Source organism: Mustela lutreola, chromosome 9, assembly GCF_030435805.1.
Source record: "Mustela lutreola isolate mMusLut2 chromosome 9, mMusLut2.pri, whole genome shotgun sequence".
Classification (NCBI taxonomy): Eukaryota; Metazoa; Chordata; class Mammalia; order Carnivora; family Mustelidae; genus Mustela; species Mustela lutreola.
The window spans coordinates 31,722,900-31,745,538 of record NC_081298.1 but is presented as its reverse complement, the minus strand read 5'-3'; the positions used below and the strand labels follow the sequence as shown (position 1 = coordinate 31,745,538).

The 22,639-nt window shown below is 44.2% G+C and overlaps 1 protein-coding gene and 1 long non-coding RNA gene across 4 annotated transcripts in view; one reads left to right on the top strand and one right to left on the bottom strand.

Moving 5' to 3' along the window:
* FERMT1 (FERM domain containing kindlin 1) overlaps positions 1-11,348 on the top strand; it is a 35,691-nt gene extending 24,343 nt beyond the window's left edge. Inside the window, exons 10-15 of the mRNA XM_059133917.1 lie at positions 1,259-1,383; positions 2,146-2,252; positions 3,461-3,682; positions 4,445-4,569; positions 5,851-5,992; positions 9,021-11,348. Of these exons, the coding sequence (XP_058989900.1) occupies positions 1,259-1,383; positions 2,146-2,252; positions 3,461-3,682; positions 4,445-4,569; positions 5,851-5,992; positions 9,021-9,194 (895 nt within the window). The 3' untranslated portion in view covers positions 9,195-11,348. The remainder of the gene's footprint in view (positions 1-1,258; positions 1,384-2,145; positions 2,253-3,460; positions 3,683-4,444; positions 4,570-5,850; positions 5,993-9,020) is intronic.
* LOC131808034 (uncharacterized) overlaps positions 1-22,639 on the bottom strand; it is a 48,860-nt gene that overhangs the window by 18,098 nt on the left and 8,123 nt on the right. The window contains exon 1 of one of the 3 annotated variants that reach the window (XR_009344654.1): positions 8,977-9,067. The exons of the other annotated variants lie outside the window; for them this stretch is intronic. This is a non-coding gene — a long non-coding RNA (uncharacterized LOC131808034). Of the gene's footprint in view, positions 1-8,976; positions 9,068-22,639 lie in introns of those variants that run through there. 3 annotated transcript variants of the gene reach the window in all.

The window sequence follows — 22,639 nt, the reverse complement described above, 5'->3', positions numbered from 1 at the left end:
CCCCTCCCCATAGCTTCTCTCTGCTTGCCAGGTGGGATGCTGCCCAATTTATGAATCACTTAATAAAGCCAATTAGAATAAAACCAATTTTTAGTTTAAAAAATAATAAAACAATGTTATCTGCACACCTTTAAACCTGGAAAGAGTTTTAAACTCTGTTAAACGTCATCTAAATGAAGTTCTAGTGTGTTTGAAACCCACTTACTAAATACATAAAAATGCAGCCTCTTCTGATTAATTTGCATAAGTGAGTGATTGAGATCAGGGAAGATGGAACTCAGTAGCTTTGTTGTAACAGAAACCTTCAAAATGAGGTAGATGGCATTCTACCATGGACACTGTGATTTAGTGAGCATAGCCAATAGTGTATTTCCTCAACTGGGATTTATGTCACTGAGTAACGACCTCCCTTTTTGAAACAAATTGAACTTTCCATGTTCATTTTTAATTTATTTGTATAGGATTACAATGTACATATATTATACATATTACACATAAATATAAATATGTTAAGGGATGGGTATTTATTATATTCACCTAACATATATTGGTAACATTATATATTAAAATATTAAAAATATTTTAAAGTTTGAGTGTACCCAGTTTTAGTTTGGAGATTACTGGTCTAGACTCGCATTTCTCAAACTTGGAAAGCTTACTTAAAATGCAGAATCCTGGGTCCTAACCTGGACCTGCTGACTATGAGTCTCTGGGATTAGGGCCCATGCTCAGGTACCTTTAACAAGCTCCCTTCTAATTCTGATGGACACCAGATGTCTCCAGATCCCTAGATGTTTCTCTAATAATAAATAATTTATCATTGTTTATTTGTTATATTACTTATATTATATATCATTATTATTATTTATTGAATTATGCTAGGCCCTGTGATAAGCACCCTCAGAGATTACCTCTTCCCACTCTCACAGAAGCCCTATGAGCTGGAGGCTGGTACTGTCCCCATCACACAGAGGCAGGACATGTGGGCAGGCAGAGCAAGTGTCTTCCTCAGGGACACATGTCAGGAGTAGCAAAGCCAAAGTGGTCGAAACCCTGAGATTCTGAAGTAACTACCACGTCTATTAAAAACCCCATTTTCAGTTTTTAGATATGAGTTAGCAATATGAAATTTATTTTCAACAATACAGACTGTGTTATTTGAACAGGTTTCCAGAACATCTCGAGCCACGTGAAATTTGCATTGTGTCCCTCCATTTCTGGATAGCTGTTAAAATGCTTAATTTACTTTAATTTGCAGGCCCAAGAAGCTGATCTTAAAGGCTTTCAAACAATATTGGTTCATCTTTAAAGACACATCTATAGCCTACTTTAAAAATAAGGAACTTGAGCAAGGAGAACCAGTAGAAAAACTAAATCTTAGAGGTAAGAAAGTATTATATCTGGGTATGGCTTGTCATCACCCAGCCAGGAAAGACCAACTCTTACCCCCTGAAGGAGGGGAGCCCCTCTATTTCACTGGTTCTCACATGGCAGCCTGCCTTCAGCTTCACTTCATGGAGCATGGGCCTGAAATGTGGAGCGATAAATGTGATTATTTCCATTCTGCTGTCCCTTCTTCCCCGGCGTGTCCAAGTCTCTGAAGTGGTGACAGTTGGTGCCATCCGCATAGTACATGAGGGACTGTAGGGTCCTGAAAAGCTTCCTGCATTCCAGAAGGGTTATGTTTAATTCAATGTCACTTTAGTTTCTGTCCTAATTTCTGAAAATGGCCATGATTGTGCTGGTAACTCCATGAACTGAAATATTTAATTAACCGGGGCACTCAGTTCCCTTAGCATTGTGACAGTAAGAGAATTCCCTCTATGTGGGTTTATTTAAAAGTTCATATTCATAACTCCATGTTACAATGAGTTAGCATAGCCAAATTGACCTGTAAAATGAATTCAATTGATGACATATTTAGGAAAATCATAACGGAAGATTTTTTTTTTTTTGTTATCCACATGCATTGTTCATGAGTCTTATTTAGTTCCTCTTTAATTAATGTTGTCTGCTTGTCCTCAATTTTTCAGAAAAGAAGCAAATGCCAAGGGCTTATGTTCAAAGTGTTTCTTTTAGATGCACATCTGATTTACAGACCACATTTCTCAGAACTCAGTTTTGTTCCTGCCTTTTATCATTCAGGCTGTGAAGTTGTGCCAGACGTCAACGTAGCAGGGAGAAAATTTGGAATCAAGTTACTAATCCCTGTTGCCGATGGTATGAATGAAGTGTATCTGAGATGTGACCATGTAAGTAAATTTAAAAAAAAAAATGCTAAGTCCCTTTACTTTTCTTCAGCCTAAGGACAAACCAGCTGAGATGTTTTTTTCCAATCAGAGCACTCATCAGTCAGTTACTGCCTTGTAACAACCAACCCCAAAATCAAAACGTCATATACCAATAAACATTTGCCTCTGAACCGAGGGCGAGTAGGCTAAGGCTTCAGTGATCCAGCCACACGTCCCCTGGACAGATCTGCTTCTAGCTGTAGGCCTGGCTAGGCTTGGCTCCTTGCTGGAAGTGAAACTCCCTTGTATTTATGCTGGAAGTGCCAGGCTGCCTGGGGAGGCTCTGCTCATAATGATGGCAGAAATGCAAGAGAGGAATTACAAACATGGCAGACGACCTAAAGCTTAGGCCGGCAGGTAGTACTCTGTTATTTCCACCCACGTTTTGTTGGCTAAAGCATGTCCAAAGACAAGAGGTGGGAAATTACACTCTGTCTCTAATGAGACAGACTGTAAAATTCCATGGCAAAAAGTACGGATACTAGGAGGATGAAGACTGAGGTCAGTAATTCAGTGCACCACAGCGACTGTTGCTCTGAAGACTTCCTCTCTCCAGTTACATCCCCTCAGCTTCTAGAACCACGCCCCTTGGCTCCCTGAGGTAAAAAATTACACAAACGTTCAAGAGCAATAGAGACCACCACTGACTGGTTCAGAGCCCAGCAGTGGACCTGATTCCTCCCTTGAGATCAGAATCTTTACTAAGGATAGGCCAGGGTAGACAAAATATGGGAAATCAGTTCATTTTTTTTCTCCTCCTTTCCTTCTGTCACAGATATCCGACATGATATGAAAATGGAAACAGGTATCAAGGAAGGCTGTCAGGTAGCTTGGGTTTTCACCTGCCTGTCTTCCATGGTACACCTGTGTCCTGGGTTTATCTTTCAATGCAAAATTCTCTGTGTGGAATGGGTCACAACTGACATTCCTATTCTCTAGCCCCTTAGCATAGAGAAACTCCACACAGGACTCAAAACACCCAATTCCTGTTGGGTATTAAAGTAGGTGATTGACAGCCACTCAGAATATGGGGTACTTCACCTCCTGCCTCACTCAGTAGCTGACAGTTTTGTGTACTGTAGAGCTGAGAGCTCACGTCCTGGTCGGTTCCCAGCAGGGGGGCACTTTGCACTTGAATTTGTGTCTCAGCCCTCTGATGTTTGCTTCAGGAGAACCAGTATGCGCAATGGATGGCTGCCTGCATCCTGGCATCGAAGGGCAAAACCATGGCAGACAGCTCCTACCAGCCAGAGGTCCTCAACATCCTTTCATTCCTGAGAATGAAAAATCGGAACTCGGCATCTCAGGTGGCTTCCAATAACGAAACCATGGAAATGAACCCTGAAAGTTTTGTGTCACCTCGGTGTGCAAAAAAACACAAGTCAAAGCAGGTACCGCCAGTCTTGTTGGAGCAGACTGTTTGCAGTAAATGCTGTATTTTCTGAGATAAAATGAGGAATTAAAATGATTGAGGCCATCAGCATGAAAAATCGGCTGATGGGGATTTCTGCCTATGGACTCGGTATTAGATGATGTTAAGAAATTATTTTTCCCGGAGCACCTGGGTGGCTCAGTGGGTTGGGCCGCTGCCTTCGGCTCAGGTCATGGTCTCGGGGTCCTGGGATCGAGTCCCGCATCAGGGTCCCTGCTCGGTGGGGAGCCTGCTTCCCTCTCTCTCTCTGCCTCCCTCCCTGTGATCTTTCTCTGTCAAATAAATAAATAGAATCTTTAAAAAAAAAAAATTATTTTTCCCTTTGGTAGAGCTGACTACTGCTAACTGAACATGGCAGCATTCCCAGATTTCATTAAAATCACTGAGTCCCCACAAGTTAAAAATTTAAATGATGCTTCCATGAGAGGGGGTTAAAAGTTATACAGATAAACTGATTCAAGAGAAACCATTGTCCATGGACACCATACAGAAGGAGGGAGCCAGAACCCTCCATCTCCATGAACCTCAGGGTTTATGTGTTGGCTGATGCTATTCCTTCTTCTCCCCAGTGAATTACAGAGGATGAATGAATGGGAATTAATTGTAGAGTTGCAGTTGGGCCTTGCATTTATGTTTCTCCCTGGGGACCTGAGGTAAAAGGATGATTACAGAACAGTGAGGGTATGCTAAGAACGGTTCAATGTTCTCCACTTCTGCTCAGCTGGCAGCCCGGATTCTAGAAGCCCACCAGAACGTGGCCCAGATGCCGCTGGTCGAAGCCAAGCTGCGGTTCATCCAGGCGTGGCAGTCTCTTCCGGAATTTGGCCTCACCTACTACCTTGTCAGGTATCACACTGTTCACCAGCCCCTCTCACTTCCTGTTTGTCTCCAGGTGCCTTTCTCAGAGCCCAGTTGATTCTCAGTCTAGAATGTAGAACTCTTTGTAATTTTAGAACACTGTCCTCTCGGGTGCCTGGCTCAGTCGGATAAGGATCTGCCTTTGGCTGGGGTGATGATCCCATGGTCCTAGGATCCAGCCCCATATCCGACTTCCTGCAGGGAGCCTGCTTCTCCCTCTCTCTCTGCTCCTCCCTACAGCTTGTGCTCTCTCTCGCTCTCTCTCTCTCAAATAAATAAATAATAAAATTTTTAAAAAATAAATAAATAAAAGAAGAAAAGGAAAGAATACTGTCCTCTCACAAATGGCCCCAACACATCATCTGCTCGTAACGATCTTCCATACCTTCTCTTCACAGTACTTACCCGGGCTCCCTACTTCTCTCCTTGTCCCCCTGAGTTTCCAGGTTGGCTGCTAGAGTGATCCTTTTAAGACCTGTGTCAAACCACAGCAGGCATCTGCCCAGAACCATCTGAAGGCCTTCTGGCTTACTTGGCACACAAGCCAAATCCTTAACAATGGCCCTGTAAGACCTTAGCTCTGGGGATTTCACATCCTCTGCCCCTCCCTCACTGTGCCCAGCCACAGTGGCCTCCTGGCAGGTTCATGAGCATCCCCCCACCGCACCCCCCCCCAAAAAAAAGAAAGCTGCCGCCTTGCACTGATTGGGCCCTCTGCCCCCCAGTACTCTTCCCCCGACACCCATGTGGCTCGTTCCCTGACAGACATCTTTAATCAAATGTCCTTGCTCACGGCCGTCTTAAAATGGTAACCCCCTCATTGCCAATATTGCCTGTCCCCCTCCTATGCTTTATTTGCCTTCGTGATCTAACCTGCCATATCTTTTTCCCTTATTCATGACCCGCTCGCCCCTAGAATACAAGCTCCAGAAGTGAGACACTGTCTATCCAGTTAGGTCGCTAAATGTATTCCCTGTGCCTAGAAGGGTGCCTGGCAGACACGGTGGATTTCAAATTCATTGACTTGACCCTCTCTTACTTTGCTTCCCTCTGACGTCAGTTTCACATAAAGGGTGTCTGCAGGACAGCCTTAATTCTCTCCACTCTTCATATTCTCTTCCTATCACAATAAAAATGCTCTTACTGTGGAAGAGTTAAACCCTCACTGTCCATTCTTTGGGTCATTTAGAAATGTTCCTGTTATCTTTAAGTTGTGTATGAATGAACCTCATGTAGCAGTTGCTTTTCATTCACTTTTTTTTTTTTTAGATTTAAAGGAAGCAAGAAAGATGATATCCTGGGAGTTTCATATAACAGGCTGATTAGAATTGATGCAGCCACAGGGATTCCAATGACAACATGGAGATTCACAAATATGAAACAGTGGAACGTAAACTGGGAAATCCGGCAGGTATAACGTTTTTGGTGTATTCAGTGTCGAGGCTATAAATGTGTCTTCCATCCGAATTGTAGATTACTCTGTTCATATATTTAGAACTCAGAAACCACAAGCCTGTGCTCATTGTCTGCTAAACTAATCACATGCAGGTCTGGGCAGTTTGCTAATAAGCACAGGCCAAATGGTCTCAGAATCAACACCGCGAGTTGGTTTAGTCTCCATCCAGACTTTCCATACAGACTCTAAACCGCCGAGCAGTTCAATTAGTTTCCTTCCACTCAGCACAGGCTTATATAAGACACTGAAAAGTGCTTCACAGATATCACCAGAGTCAGCGCTGTCACCCAAAAGGAGTCCAAAGAGGCTGCACTGACTGGCTGCCTGGAGGTCTAACCAGTTGAGGACTCAGAGGCTCAACTGCCCACCTGGGGAGCATTCCAGTCCCCACAGGGATAGGCTGCCAGAGAAGCAAGTGAGGGGAGCAGGGATGACTGAGAAGAACTTTGCCTCCTGAGTTAAGTAGCCTGCAAGCTCTCTGTCTCCCATCCATTGCACTTTCACCCGGGGAGCTAAGTCCAAGCCAAGGCTATAGCATGGGAAATTCTAGATCAAGTCAGAGGCACCTGAGCGTCCAGCTGATTTAAGACATTCTGATGTTGCTGATCTAGAATCCTTCCTCCTTTGTTTTCTCGTTTTCCCAGTAGAAAGCCGTCCACCTTAGAAGGAGGGGAACGGACTCCCACCTTTTTTTTTAAACCGTGGAATCCTCTCAGCAGGGCTGTTAACTCATTTATAGAATAAAAGTTTGAGATTAGGTGACCTCTAAGGCAGTGGCTCTAAAACCTTGCATATTAGGATTGCACAGGGAGCTTTAACACACGGGCCCAGGCCACACCCTAGACCCCTCAAATCCCAGTCTTTGGGAGTGGGCACCTGGCAGCAATTTTTAAAGGTCCACCGGTGATTCCACTGGGCAACCAGGGTTGAGAAGCAGGGAAATCTGTTTCTTCTAGAGTTTAGAGTTTACGACTTTCAGCTGGAAAGTGGTGCAGGGCTGTTGGGGGAGGGGGATAGGAAAATTCAGGTGAGACTTTTTATTCCATTCAAAAGTCTGCAGAGCACCCCGCCCCTTGACAGAGGGCGTGCTTAGGAAGTTCTTTTTTTTTTTTTTTTAATTTAATTTCTTTTCAGTGTAACAGAATTCACTGTTTATGCACCATACCCAATGCTTCATGCAATACGTGCCCTCCGTAATACTTACCACCAGGCTCCCACACCCTCCCACTCCCCACCCCTTCAGAACCCTCAGATTGTTTTTCAGAGTCCATAGTCTCTCATGGTTCATCTCCCCCTCCAATTTCCCTCAACTCCCTTCTCCTCTCCATCTCCCCATGTCCTCAGTGTTATTTGTTATGCCCCACAAATAAGCGAAACCATATGATACTTGACTCTCTCTGCTTGACTTATTTCACTCAGCATAATCTCTTCCAGTCCCATCCATGTTGCTACAAAAGCTGTTGTGTTCGTCCTTTCTGATGGAGGCATAATACTCCATAGTGTATATGGACCACATCTTCCTTATCCATTTGTCTGTTAAAGGGCATCTGAGTTCTTTCCACAGTTTGGCGACTGTGGCCATTGCTGCTATAAACATTGGGGTACAGATGGCCCTTCTTTTCACTACATCTGTATCTTTGGGGTAAATACCCAGTAGTGCAATTGCAAGGTCATAGGGAAGCTCTATTTTTAATTTCTTAAGGAATCTCCACACTGTTCTCCAAATTGGCTGCACCAACTTGCATTCCCACCAACAGTGCAAGAGGGTTCCCCTTTCTCCACATCCCCTCCAACACACATTGTTTCCTGTCTTGCTAATTTTGGCCATTCTAACTGGTGAAAGGTGGTATCTCAATGTGGTTTTGATTTGAATCTCCCTGATGGCTAGTGATGATGAACATTTTTTCATGTGTCTGATAGCCATTTGTATGTCTTCATTGGAGAAGTGTCTGTTCATGTCTTCTGCCCATTTTTTGACGTGATTATCTGTTTTATGTGTGTTGAGTTTGAGAAGTTCTTTATAGGTCCTGGATATCAGCCTTTTGTCTGTACTGTCATTTGCAAATATCTTCTCCCAGTCCGTGGGTTGCCTCTTTGTTTTGTTGACTGTTTCCTTGGCTGTGCAGAAGCTTTGATCTTGATGAAGTCCCAAAAGTTCATCTTCACTTTTGCTTCCTTTGCCTTTGGAGACATATCTTGAAAAAAGTTGCTGTGGCTGATATCGAAGAGGTTACTGCCTATGTTCTCCTCTAGGAATCTGATGGATTCCTGTCTTACATTGAGGTCTTTTATCCATTTTGAGTTTATCTTTGTGTACGGTGTAAGAGAATGGTCGAATTTCATTCTTCTACATATAGCTGTCCAATTTTCCCAGCACTGTTTTTGAAGAGACTTTTTTCCACTGTATATTTTTTCCTGCTTTTTTGAAGATTATTTGACCATAGAGTTGAGGATCCATATCTGGGCTCTCTACTCTGTTCCACTGGTCTATGTGTCTGTTTTTATGCCAGTACCATGCTGTCTTGGTGATTACAGCTTTGTAGTAAACAAAAGCGACCAAAAATACCTCTGCGTGCTGGGAGTTAGAATGTTTTGCCTGCTGTATGGCATAGTTGACACAAGAGGGCGCGCAAAGAGCAAAGACTTGTTTGCTGGAAGCATTCAATGGAAGAGATGCGGGTGTGTGTGTCTGTGTGTGTCTGTGTCTGTGTGTGTGTGTGTGTGTGTGTTTGTGTCTGTGTGTGTGTGTGTGTGTGTGTGTGTGTCTGTGTGTGTCTGTGTGTGTGTGTGTCTGTGTGTGTGTTGGTTGTTTTTTTGTGCAAATTTTGGGGGCCAGGAGGGGGAGGGAAATCAACTGTAAGTCACCTAAGCAGTCCTCAGCTCTGGGGGCCATCCCAAGGCAGTTTTTCCCTCATTTTCTTTGAAATGTTTAAGCTTACCTTAAAGCTCAGAGTTCAGGCTCACCTGTGCCTTCCTCTTCCAGGTGGCAATCGAATTTGACCAGAACGTCTCCATTGCGTTCACCTGCCTGAGTGCAGATTGCAAGATCGTGCATGAGTACATCGGTGGATATATTTTCTTGTCTACTCGGTCTAAGGACCAGAATGAAACCCTTGACGAGGACCTGTTCCACAAGCTGACTGGCGGTCAGGAATGAAGCAAAACTGACCTGCCCACACACAGACGGTGAGCCAAGGATGGTCCTCCCTGAACAGATGGGCTCCTTGGCTCGCACAGTGTGCACTGCAGCCTGACGGACAGCATGTACTCACCACTGGTCCGTCAGATGAGGACCTCATCTCATTCCAGATACCCTGCCCGCTACCTCCTTTTCCTTACTTTCCTCTATCCTACCAGTGACGGAAGGGCCCTCAGTTGCCTTTTCTGCAAAATGGGTGGGTGGGAGACAGGCTAGAACTCAAAAGATTACTCTATGGCCCAGCCTGCAGCCACTGTTCTCTGACTTGCAGAACCTGCAGGTCTATGGCTAGAAGCCACCATTGTGCTTCTCTGCTTTGTTGCTAAATCAGCAAAAGACAGAAAGGTCGAAAGCATGGGTGGCCAAGGACAGATCTTATTCCATAACTCAGGTATAAAAAGTAATTAGTCTTTCCTAACAGAACTGCTTTTAGCTCCCATCCTCTGAAAATGACAGAGGGGGTCCTCACGTACACACAGACTTGTTCCCTATAGGTCAAGGCCTGGGGGTGGGGAAGGGAGAGGTGGAGTTACCTCGCTCTGGTTGGTGACAAGGCGTCAGAGCAGTGGCCTTCAAGGTCATCAGCTCACAGTGATTTCTGCAGAGGTGACTACAGACCCATCTGGCCTTGGACATTGGCCCCCTCAGGTTATACCGTGAGTCCTATTCCACTCCTGGAAGGTCCCTCAGCCACCTTCATGCCTTTCTTGATGATGGGGTGACTCAAAGGCACAGGGAAATCCATTCCTCAACCCAGCTGCAGATCTCAACTGCTGCTCCTTGGAGCGGGATGGGTCCAGTTTTCTCTGTTCCTAAGAAGCACGGCCCCACATCTGGGGTTACTGTGGGGTCTTTCTCCCAGCTGGTCAGGAAGAGAAGGACAAGCCCATTCTCAAAAACCACCAAGTTCAAGGGCTGGTGGCTTCCCTTCTGGCTTCTGCGTGTATTTTGTAAATCAGGAGCTGATAACAGACTTCTGTTTTCTCTGCTTTTCGCTCTGTCATCTCTGCCTCAAGCCACGGGCATGAGCCAGGTAACCGCTGCCTCAGTTGTCATTTTCTGCTTTGGTTTGTCACCTATGAGAGGAGGGGGTTTTGAGAAGGAAAGAATCGATATCCAGGGTAGAGGGAAATACCAGACAGTATTTAATTATGTTTTGATAAATGTTCTGTCCCAGAAAGGACTTTGGCTGCAGGAGTAAAGCACAGGCTCCATTTCCATTTTTAATTCTTTTATGATGCAAAACTCTGGAGGCCTGGCCAGGGCTCAGATGCCCCAAAACGTCACCTGTTGCTTTCTTTTGAGAAACTGAGATCTTCCATCGCTCTGGGAGCCGCATTAGGACAGCCTGGTCTAGGGAACCCCAGGCCCTGTGCTGGAAGCTGTCCCTGGAAATTCCTCTTTTCAGCCTCTCCTTAGAGGCGCAGGTTCATGAAAACCCAATGAATTTCCGAGGCACCAAATGAATTTCCGAGGCCTCACTTAAACTCGGAGGCGGCTTAGGGCACTTGGCAGATCTGGTCCACATCATAAAGACCTTCGTTTGAAATGTTTGTATAGAAACTAGTGCTGAGCCTACTGTTCATCTCGGTGTTGGTCATTTGGGTATCGCCTTGGGCTCTACTATTTTAGAACGTAAGTCAGGTCTTTAAGAGAACATCAGGCCCTACATGAAAGTGATGCTCCTGGACATCACACTTTACCTGTCTGCTGCCCGGGACAGCTCTGCCTCATTTACCAAAGCTAGACCTTCGGTGGGACCCTCGTCCTTAGCTCTTCACGGGTGTCTGACAGTTCAATGAAAACACTCAAAGGAGTGGACTGGTTTTAACCAAACTTTCCGAGGAACGTTTCTTCCCTGAACACACCACCACATCCCAAAGGAATAAACAAATGGGACAAGAAAACCTTAAATGCTGCTATTCCAAAGAGCAACTAAGGACTTTTTTTTTTTTAACATTGGTTGCAAAAGGTCATCTGACTCCCTATGATGAAATTTTAAATTAATGTGTGCCTTTCAGCCTCCTATTTTTTCTTAGCTACAATAGATGGGGAAATCTGCATTTATTATTTTATAGGACTTTTTTAAATAAAAGTTTTATATGGATTTGAGTACGGTCTGGTCATGTCCTCTCTACTTTGCTATCTCTGAAAAGGTGAATGTTTTCTCCCCCTATGAAAAAGGATTGCAACTTTCAGGTTTAGGGCATACTTACCCTCACAATTCCAAGATCTGAGCTCATTCTTCTCAGTGAGATGGACTTAGAAACCTCACTTAAATGCTGGCTTCAACTCCTTTCCCATTGAAGGTCCCTAGATTTCCTGACATCATGAGTTGTTTTTACCCAGGTCTACCTTTTGGAAAAAGCACCAGAAATCAAAGAAATAGCCAGAGGCAGGGGAGCATCAGAGGGCCTCCGATTTGATGGACGGATGTCTAGGACAGTTCTTTGATTTAGTGGTAGAGGATCTGTAATAGATAGTGACATACACTTTATAGATGTCCCTTCACAATTCTCACAACAACCCATGGGGGGACAGGAAGGGCTTGCCTTCTCATTCCACAAAGGAGAAAACAGGCTCAGAAGGTGAACCACGTGCGTAAGGTCACACCGCCAGGAAGCAGCAGAACCAGAATTCGAAGCCAGCTTCATCTTACTAACACTATCCAAAGACACACATTGTTGGCATTTTGGGTTGTGTTGTGTCTTTCCAGCCTTTATACCATCTCGTGTACTGGTTTTTGTTTTTATGTTTTAAGATGACATCCAGTAAGTCATTCCATATTCATGGAAATTGGCTAATTCATGAGAGAGTCACTAAGAAAAAAAAAAAAAAAAAGGTAGCTATTTAAGCTGGCTGAATGCAAAGTATGGGGCTATGCTGCCCAAAGGCAGCTTAAAACTTCTAATGTGGAACATGATGCATCCTCTTAAGACATTTTTTTCCCCCACCTTCACCCATTTCCTCCACCCTCCATCTTCCACATCTGGCAACCATCAATCTATTCTATTTCTAGGACTTTGTTTCTTTTAGATTTCACATATAAGTAAGATAATACAGTATTTGTCTTTTTCTGCCTAACTTACTTCACTTAGCATAATGCCCTCAAGGTCCATCCACGTTGTTGCAAATGGCAGCATTTCCCTCTTTGTGGCTGAATAATATTCCACTGTGTATATACACATATATTTTATCTTTATCCATTTACCCATCAAAAGACAGGTTGTTTCCATATCTCGGCTATTATGAACAATGTTGCAGTGAACATGGGGATACAGATATCTCTTCCAGACAGTGTTGCATTAGCCTGGTCAAAAAGGAAACTGGAAGTGTACCTGGGTGACTCAGTCCATCAAGCATCCAACTCTTGGTTTCAGCTCAGGTCATAATCCTAGGTTGTGGGACTGAGCCCCATGTTGGGTTCCACACTCAACATAGAATCTGTTTGGGATTCTCTCTCTCTCCCTCTGCCCCTCTTCTTGCCCTTTCCCACTGTATGATCTCGAAAATAAATAAATCTTGGGTGGCTCAGTGGGTTAAAGCCTCTGCCTTCGGCTCGGGTCATGATCCCAGGGTCCTGGGATCGAGTCCTGCATTGGGCTCTCTGTTCAGCAGGGAGTCTGCTTCCTCCTCTCTCTCTGCCTGCCTCTCTGCCTACTTGTGCTCTCTGTCTGTCAAATAAATAAATAAAATCTTTAAAAATAAATAAATAAATAAATAAATCTTAAAAAAAAAAAAAAAAAAAAAGAAGGGATGCCTGAGTGGCTCAGTTAATTGTGTCTGCCTTCCACCCAGGTCATTAATGCTGGTGTCCTGGGATCAAGCCCAGGGTCGGGCTCCCTGCTCAGTGGGGAGTCTGCTTCTCCCTCTCCTTCTGCCCCCCTCCACTCATGCATGTTTGTTCTCTCTCTCTCAAATTAACAAAACCAGGAAGGAAGGAAGGAAGGAATGAAAGAGTGGGTGTGTGGGTGGAAGGAAGGAAGGGAGAAAAGGGAACCTGGAGCAGCAATAGCGGAAGAAAAGCCAAGCCCTCATCTGAGAGTGTATGTCTCCTCATCTATAGAACAAGGGTTTGGACTGTGTGGTCTCTTATAGCCCCTTGTACTCCAGCACTCTCTCGCTGTGGTCCCTCTTCCCCACAGTCGGGTTGAGGCACATCCCCCCTCCTATGCACCATGCACATACTTTCCCTCCGAAACTCTGGCCTCACTCTGCCACCATTGGCCCATTATCTGAGTCGGTTCACATAGTTCTAGAACTCGAATTTCTGAGGTTAACAGGCTGCCATGACAGTTGAGCCCCAGCGGCCAGACACCAGGAGGCTAAATGGTTGTGTCAACCAGTGTGAGAGCAAGTCAAATCTTGCGCCTGTGCCACCCTCCCCAAAGAATATTCTCAATAGTAATGGAGCTGTTATTACATGGCTTAAAGAATTAGAACACCAGGGGCACCTGGGTGGCTCAGTGGTTTAAGCCTCTGCCTTCGGCTCAGGTCATGATCTCAGGGTCCTGGGATCGAGTCCCACATTGGGCTCTCTGCTCGGCGGGGAGCCTGCTTCTCTCTCACTCTTTCTGCTTGCGTCTCTGCCTACTTGTGATCTCTGTCAAATAAATAAATAAAATCTTAAAAAAAAAAAAAAAGAATTAGAACACCAACATGTATTAGGGACTCTCACGTGTGCTTTCCAGGAGTCCTTTCAATTCAACCTCAGGGTGCGATGGGTGTTGTCAACTTCACTGTACAAATGAGGAAACATGAAGTGGTTGCTGGTAAAGGTTTAATGCTCTGTGTGTAAGGGTCAGCAATGGGAGACTTGGTTTGCCAATCTTCCTGGTGTAAAAACTCCCACCATAGCCAGTGTGGCATCAGTGAACACAACTGGGAAGACACCTGAACACCCAGTCCTCTGCCAGGGACAACCCAGCTCCAGGACACAGCAGATCTACTGTGGACAGAGAAGTCAAGCAGCTTGTCAAGGGCACCCAGCCAGAGTGTAGGCAGTTGGGATTCGAACCCAGACCCTCCCAACTTGACCTGTGCTCTTCAGCACTGCTCTTGATAATTCCATGTGAATGGCAAGGCCTCTTGAGCCATGAGCCCTAGACTGTCTTTACTTCTAATAATTCTGCTGAGGTGACTTCCGCCCCCTCAACCCCAGTATATTTGTGCAAGGGCTACAGAACTCCATAGACAGTTTGTCCTTCATTTATAATATACCAGATCTCTTAAGTCAAAATAATGACAATTTCTACTAAGAAAATCTTCAGACCCCAACTGCTGGCCCCCTGTCCAATATGACATTTGACTGCAAATCTGGGTCAGAGGTGGCACTCAGGAGGGTGGGAAAGAGTTCTGCCCTCATGAACTCCAACGAGTTAGACTTGAATAGTTCCAAAAATTGAACCCCCATGAAAGTAATGAAGATTCATCAGCAGTAAGGATATCCCCAATAAGATGAACCAGGCTTGGGGCACCTGGGTGGCTCAGTGGGTTAAGCCGCTGCCTCCGGCTCAGGTCATGATCTCAGGGTCCTGGGATCAAGTCTCGAATCGGGCTCTCTGCTCAGTAGGGAGCCTGCTTCCTCCTCTCTCTCTCTGCCTGCCTCTCTGCCTACTTGTGATCTCTCTCTGTCAAATAAATAAATAAAATCTTTAAAAAAAAAAAAAAAAAGAACAAGTGGCTACAAATGCTAACGTGCTTGGGTGGGTCCTGTACGCAGGCACATTCAGCCAGCTGTGCAACCACGAGGATGAAGGAGGCATGCCCTGCCGAGCAGTCACATATCTTAACATATATGAATACACAGCGAATATGTCTGAGAACCTAATGTAGCCTATGGGCCTACAGTTGTCAAGCCATGCTAAGTTTCAGCCAACTGTATTTCAACCAATTCAGTTAAAAACACATATAGAGGGGTGTCTGGGTGGCTCAGTCGGTTAAGTGTTTGTCTTCGGCTCAGGTCATGACCCCGGTGTCCTGAGATTGGCTCCCTGCTCAGTGGGGAAACTGCTTCTCCCTCTCTCTGCTCGTGCTCTCTCTCGCTATCTCTGTTGCTGTCTCTCTCTCAATCTCAAATAAAATTTTTTAAATTAATAATAAAAATAAAAATACATATACACACATATATTTTTTTATTTTATATAAGCTATATGACATATAAATATATAGTTGATATAATTTGTTACATTTATTTACTATTTACATATTTTATGTGAACATTATTTTGTACTATTTACATATTATATAAATTATATATGTATATATATCTATTTCTTCTATCAGTTAGAATTGCTTAGCTACAAGTGACAGAAAATTGAAAATAATAGTGGCTCAAACAAGAGAAGTTTTTCTCTTTTCCACCAGAAACTCCAAAGGCAAGCCCAGGCCAATTAAGCATTATATCCCATGTCAATGACCCAGGTCCTTTCACTGTTTCCATCCCCATTTACAGCTTCAATTCACAAAGTCATCTCATGATCCAACATGGCTGCTGTAGCTCAAGGCATTAAGTTTCATGGCTTCAATGAACTACAAGGCAGACTGAAGTATTTGGTCTTTGATCAAAGTCACCATGGGTTCAATTAAAAATCAGAGTTCCTTTACTGATAAAGAGGGTGAGAATAGATATTAGGAAACAAGTAGCTTCCTCTGCCCATAAACACTTGCTGTGTGCTAGGTACTATGCTACCTGCTAAGGATAATACAATCTAGCAAGAGACAAACCTCTGAGAAAATAACATTGTATATAACAGGCATTATTCTTGACATGTTAAAAAGATATAGAGCAAATGGGAGGGAGTTGTTTTATTAGAGCCAAGAGCAAAAGGCGAAGGATTTCCCAGACAAAGGGACATTTAGACTTGGTCCTAAGGGATGAGTGAGAGTTTTCAGAGTAGGGAGAAGGACAGGAAATGAGGTCAAGCCTAGGAGAGGGGCCATTAGTAGAGAGAGAGCCAGGGAAAGTACTCATCCACGGGGTGCCATGATCAGACTTGCATTTTAGGAGTGTCAGTCTGGCAACAGATGGAGAATGGCTGGAGGAGGGTCACACCGGAAGTTGATGGGTCATTTCAGAGGCTGCCTCTGGTAGTCAAATTAAAAGACCCTGAGGACCAGAGCTAAGCCAAGGGAAAGAGAGGTAGGGAAAAACTGAGGGCTGTTTCAGAAGTAAAACTGGCACGCTGCAATTGTGAGCAACACTATATAAATTACCTACCAAAACATTTTCCCTTCTTCCTTGCTAACAGAACCTGATTTTGGCTGACCCAATGTGGCCACCTCCAATGATGGATCTTAATGATCCACACCTATTGTGACAATCTTATTGCCCAGCTTCTCAGTTTCCTGTGCAGGTAGGGGTGGCCATGTGACCAGTTCTAATCAATGAGTCCTGAGGAAAAATTTGCCATGGAGGTTTCTGGGGAAGATTTTCTGTCCTGAGAGAAGGGAGAGGCAGCTGGCTTCACCTTCCCCCTTCCCTGTTCCCCGTTCTGCCTGCCTTGAATGTCTGGATATGATGCCTGGAGGTACAGAATCATCTTGCAACCAGAAGGCAACAAGATTGAGGATAAAGGAAATGCACGAAAGATGGGAAAGCCTACAAACAGAAGACGTCTGTGTCATTATGGAGTGGCTGAAGGGATACCATCAGCCCCCTAATTCTAGACTCTTTGTTATAGAAGAAAAATAAACAGATGTGTGTAAGCCACTATTAATTGGGCTTTCCATAACTTGAAGCTGAACATATTCCTGATTGTGGTGAACAGTAAAGAAGTGAATTTGCGGAGTAATGGAAAAGCAGCTCAAGTTGATCAGCAGTGGATAAATGGTAAATAATTCTAAAGGTAATTCCAAATGGTAAATAATTCTAAAGGATACCAGGGAGAGGGGAAGTCAGTGGGCACAGCTAGTAAGTTCGGTTTGGGGGACCCTAAGATCTCAATCTCTCCTAACAGTATGACCCTGAAGTGTGTGTGGACCTTTGCAACAGTGCTTCTTTCTAAAGATCCTCAGAACTCCCCTTTGGAAATTCTCAGCAAAGCCTGGTTCATCTTTTTTTTTTTTTTTAAAGATTTTATTTATTTATTTGGCACAGAGAGAGATCACAAGTAGGCAGAGAGTCAGGCAGAGAGAGAGAGAGAGAGAGAGAGAAGCAGGCTCCCTGCTGAGCAAAGAGCCTGATGCAGGGCTTGATCCCAGGACACTGAGATCATGACCTGAGCCGAAGGCAGCGGCTTAATCCACTGAGCCACCCAGGTGCCCCAAGCCTGGTTCATCTTATTGGGGATATCCTTACTGCTGATGAATCTTCATTACTTTCATGGGGGTTCAATTTTTGGAACTATCCAAGTCTAAATAAGGTGAGTTACGAGATTGTGACTAATAAAATATTTTGGTGAACAACTGAACAAACAAAAGTAACCCTGGTGATTGGTGTGTGTGTGTGTGTGTGAAAAACTCATTCTGAAAGCAATTTCAGAACAACGAATTACAAACATATTTTCAACACTTAAAAGCTTCCTTTGCAAAATGACATCATCTACCAAATAAATTTGTTCAAGACCAACCCTTGCCAGATACTTTTTTTTTTTAGTTAGTCTCAAGAGTTGATTCAAATATCTTCCTCAAGTAAAACAAACAGGTATTTTCCATATTCTCTCTTCTCCTAAAAAAAGAAATGACCTCAAGAGTTCTAATCTTGGGTTCTTTCTCAGATTTACTTTATGAGATTAATACTAGTTTCTCCAGCAACAAAATGGAAATATAATATCATGTGGCTCCCGCCTAAAAGAATTGCTCAGCAAATTCCTAGAATTTACAGATAGGTTCCATAAACACTCAGCATAATTAATAAACACAAAAAAGCAATTTTGTTATTAATGTGTTATTAAAGATTAATAATCATGTACTTACAATCTATACTATTTTCGGCAATGACAAAAAGCCATCACTGTTAGAATACTTAACATACCAAGTCTCTGAAATTACTATTTTGTACCTTCTTTTCTTCTCAACCCACCTCACCACCTACCCTCAGCTGATGATTTGTAACCTGTACAAATTTGTGACCTGTACACTATAGAGCACAGTGATGTCATCAGATGGGAAGAGCCTCATCTTTTCACTCTTCACCTGTCTTCACAAACGTCTTTCTTCCCTCCTGCCCCAGTTGTAAAAGCGCCTAATCCCCAGCCTTCTGGGTATTGTCCCCTCATGACCTCCAAAGGACTTGATTCCTGAAGTTTTTCTTCTCTCTTTGGCATCATTCACTTCTCTCCGTCTCCTGGTACATACCCATCCAGATTGCAAACACCTTTTCTATCTGTGGAGCTTTTAAAACATAGCTACAAATTCTTTGAGTGTCTTCCCATCAAGAGATGGGATCTATGTCCCCCTCCTCTTAAATCTGAGTAGGCTTATGGCCTTATTGGCTGATAGAGTACAGCTAAAGTAATGCTAAAGTAATGCTATGTGACTTATAACCTTAGGTCATAAAAAGCCATGTAGCTTCTGTTTTGTTCACAGGATACTCCCTCTTGGAGCCCTGAGGCCACCATGCTAGGGAGGACACGTGTAGGCACTCCAACTGACCGTCTCAACAGAGCCCAGTCCTCTAGTCAGCCGCACCCAGGTGCCAGACCCATGAGTAAAGCCATCCTGAAGCCTCAAAACCAGCCCATTCAACAGCTGAATATTACCAGGGATGCCAGTCAATGCATTTGGAACAAAGGAATCATCTAGCCACAGTATGACCAAATTCCTAACCCTCAAAAATCATGGAATAGAATATAATAATCTTTTCTTTAAGCCACTAAGTTTCGGAGGTACTGATTGGGTAGCCATAGATAACTACAACAATATTTTCTACATTATAAAAGGTTCACACTCTACTTTTCCCCATTTTCTGCTCCCGCTCACAGCAAAAGTTCTCCAAATACTTAGGAAGGCTAGTACCTATTTTCTCGTGCTCTTAATTCACTCCTTTCTGGCTTCTGTCCCTCCCCCCATTAAACCCTACTCTTGTCCCCGTCATAAATGTCCTCCACTACTCACTCTGTCAAAACCTGGTTGGCTGGGGTGCCTGGGTGGCTCCATAGTTAGGTGTCTGCCTTCAGCTCAGGTCATGATCCCAGCGTCCTGGGATTGAGCCCTGCATTGGGGGGGGGGGGGGGTGTCCCTGCTCAGCAGGAGCCCTGCTTTTTCCTCTCCCACTCCCCTGCTTGTGTTCCCTCTCGCAATGTGTGTCTCTCTGTCAAATAAATAAATAAAATCTTTAAAAACAAAACAAAACAAACAAACAAACAAAAAAACCAACAACAGCCTGGGTAGCTGTGCTGTCCTTAATACAATATTGTTCTCTCCCAACTTTCATGGTTCCAAATTCTCCTGATTTGCCTCCCACCTCCCTGGCTGCTACTTCTCAGCCTGCTAGGCTGACTCCTCTTCCTCTGTTTCACCTTCAGATGCTGGTTTGGTCCTCTTCTCTTCTCTCTCTCTGCACACCTGCCTGAGTCTCAACCAGTCTGCTGGCTTTAAGCACCATCTCTGTGGGGATGCCTTCCAAATGTCACTCCCCCGTGCTAACCTCTGCCCAGAATTCCACAGTTGGATGTCCTGTTATCTTCCTCAGCATCTCCCTAGGTCTCACAGACATCTCAAACTTCACATGACCAAGACAGAGTCTGTGATTTTCCTCCCCCAAATCTGTTGCTCTCTTAGGCTTCCCTTTCCAAAGAAATGGCATCTCAATCCATCCAGTCCTCAGCTCGGAGAGCCTAGGGATCATCCTTGATAGCTTTTCTCTCATCCTTCATGTATTAGTTTCCTATGGCCGCTATAACTAATCACCACAAATTTGGTGGCTTAAAACAACAAATGATATTATTCAGCCTTAAAAAGGAATGAGATTTTGATAAATGCTACATGTTGGACCTTGGCATAAACATCAAACCTAATGAAATAAGCCAACCCAGGACAAATACTACACAATTCCCCTGACAGGAAGTATCTAGAATAGATAAATATAGAGACAGAAAGTAGAAAAGAGGTTAGCAAGGAGCACCGGGGTGGCTCAGTGGGTTAAATCCTCTGCCTTCAGCTCAGGTCATGATCCCAGGGTTCTGGGTTCAAGCCCCACATCGGGCTCTCTGCTCAGCAGGGAGCCTGCTTCCTCCTCTCTCTGCCTGCCTCTCTGCCTACTTGTGATCCCTGTCTGTCAAATAAATAAAATCTTAAAAAAAAAAAAAAAAGAGGTTAGCGGGAGTTGGGGAGGGGTATTATTATTAGTTAATGGTTTATTATTTAATGGGTAGAGTTTTTGTTGTGATGACGAAAATGTTTCAGGCATAGATAACAATGATGCTTACACAACATTATGAATGTATTTAATGTCACTGAATAGTTCACCTAAGAAGTGGTTCAAGTAATACGGTCATTCTTTATGTTTTACCACAATAAAAACACCAACGATGTACCCATTTATTCTCTCAGAGTTCTGGAGGTGAGAATTCTGAAATCAGTTTCCCTGAGCCAACTACAAAGTGCCAGGAGGGCCATACTAACTCGGGAGGGGTTGGGGACAACCCATGCGCTTGCCTTTCCAGCTTCCACACTGCATTCCTTGCATTCCCAGGCCCCTTCCTCTATCTTCAAATCCAACGACATAGCATCTTCCTACAGTCTCCACATGGCCTTCTCTGTTGTAAACTCTCCCTCTGCCTTCATCTCATAAAGATACCTGTTGTTCTAGCTGGGGGCCCAACCAGATAATCCAGGATAATCTCCCCATCTCAAGATCCTCACCTTAATCCCATATGCAAATTCCTTTTGCCATATAGTTTCTAGGAATTGAACTATGTGTATCTCTGGGGGCCCTGATTCAGCCTACCACACCTCACTTCCAATCCATTAACAAGTCTTACAGATTCCACTTTCACAACATGTTTCAGATGTGAACGCTTATCTACACTTTCACCATCATCACTCTTTAACTGGCATCATCTCCTCCCCCAGGGACACTTTCAACATCTCCCTCATGGAGCAGTCTAGCTTTGCTCTGGCCTACAACAGACAAAGAAACTAGAGTGACCTTTAACACAACCCACTTGTGTAATCACATCCCTGCCCTGCTATCCTCCAGCCACAAAGATCTGCTTCGTGGCTCTTTCCCTTCCAAACCTTTGCTCATGCTATTCCCTGGAACATCAGTCCCCTGGCCCTTTGCATGGCCCCCATGGCTCCATCTCATCCTCAGGCCTCGGTGCAAATGAAGCAACCCTTCTCCAACACCACCCCTACACTCCTCCCCAAGTCCTTTATATGACATCAGCCTTTTGATTTCTTTCATAATTCTTTTTTTTAAAGATTTTTTATTTACTTATTTGACAGAGAAATCACAAGTAGGCAAAGAGGCAGGCAGAGAGAGAGGGAGAAGCAGGCTCCCTGCCAAGGAGAGAGCCCCACGTGGGGCTCCAGGACCCTGGGATCATGACTCAAGCTGAAGGCAAAGGCCCAACCCACTAAGCCACCCAGGCACCCCTGATTTCTTTTATAATTCTTTTTATAATTCTTTTTTTTTTAAGATTTTATTTATTTATTTGACAGAGAGAGATCACAAGTAGGCAGAGAGGCAGGCAGAGAGAGAGGAAGGGAAGCAGGCTCCCTGCTGAGCAGAGATCCCGATGCGGGACTCGATCCCAGGACCCTGAGATCATGACCTGAGCTGAAGGCAGCGGCTTAACCCACTGAGCCACCCAGGTGCCCTCTTTTATAATTCTTAATTGCAATATGTAATTATCTTATTCACTGACTTCTTGTCCATTTCCCCATACAGACACAGCAGCAACAAGGGAGCTCCAGTCTTCCCAGGGAGCCACTTTCCCAAATATTTCCAATGCCCAAGGGGATTGCCCTGGAAGGTCTCACACCAGCAATTAAATGCATTGTTTGGAAGTGACGAACATAGCTTCCTGTTACCACTCATTGAGCAGAACAAAATATGGAAACATTCAACAATAAGGAATTAGGAAGCACAATTCTGAGTGACCAGAGAGAGAAATGTTGACATATGTGGCAGATAGCTCTAATAACCACCACAGGGTCTTTCACAAAATAAGCCCAAGTAATGTTTCCAATGTCTTCTCCCTACACTACTCCACCATGGCCCCCACTCGCCTCCTGCCATATTGAACTGCCTGTTCCTTCAATCCACCATGTCTTGTCATACCTGCAATTCACACCTACTGGACCATTGTACTTGGGATGCTCTTCAAAAATAACCACTGTTCTGACCATGGATTAGTTTTGCCTGTTCTTGAACTTCACATAAATGGAACCATACAGAATGTATTCTTGCGCCTGCCTTCTGTTGTCCGTGAGATTCATCTGGCTGGTGGTGGTTG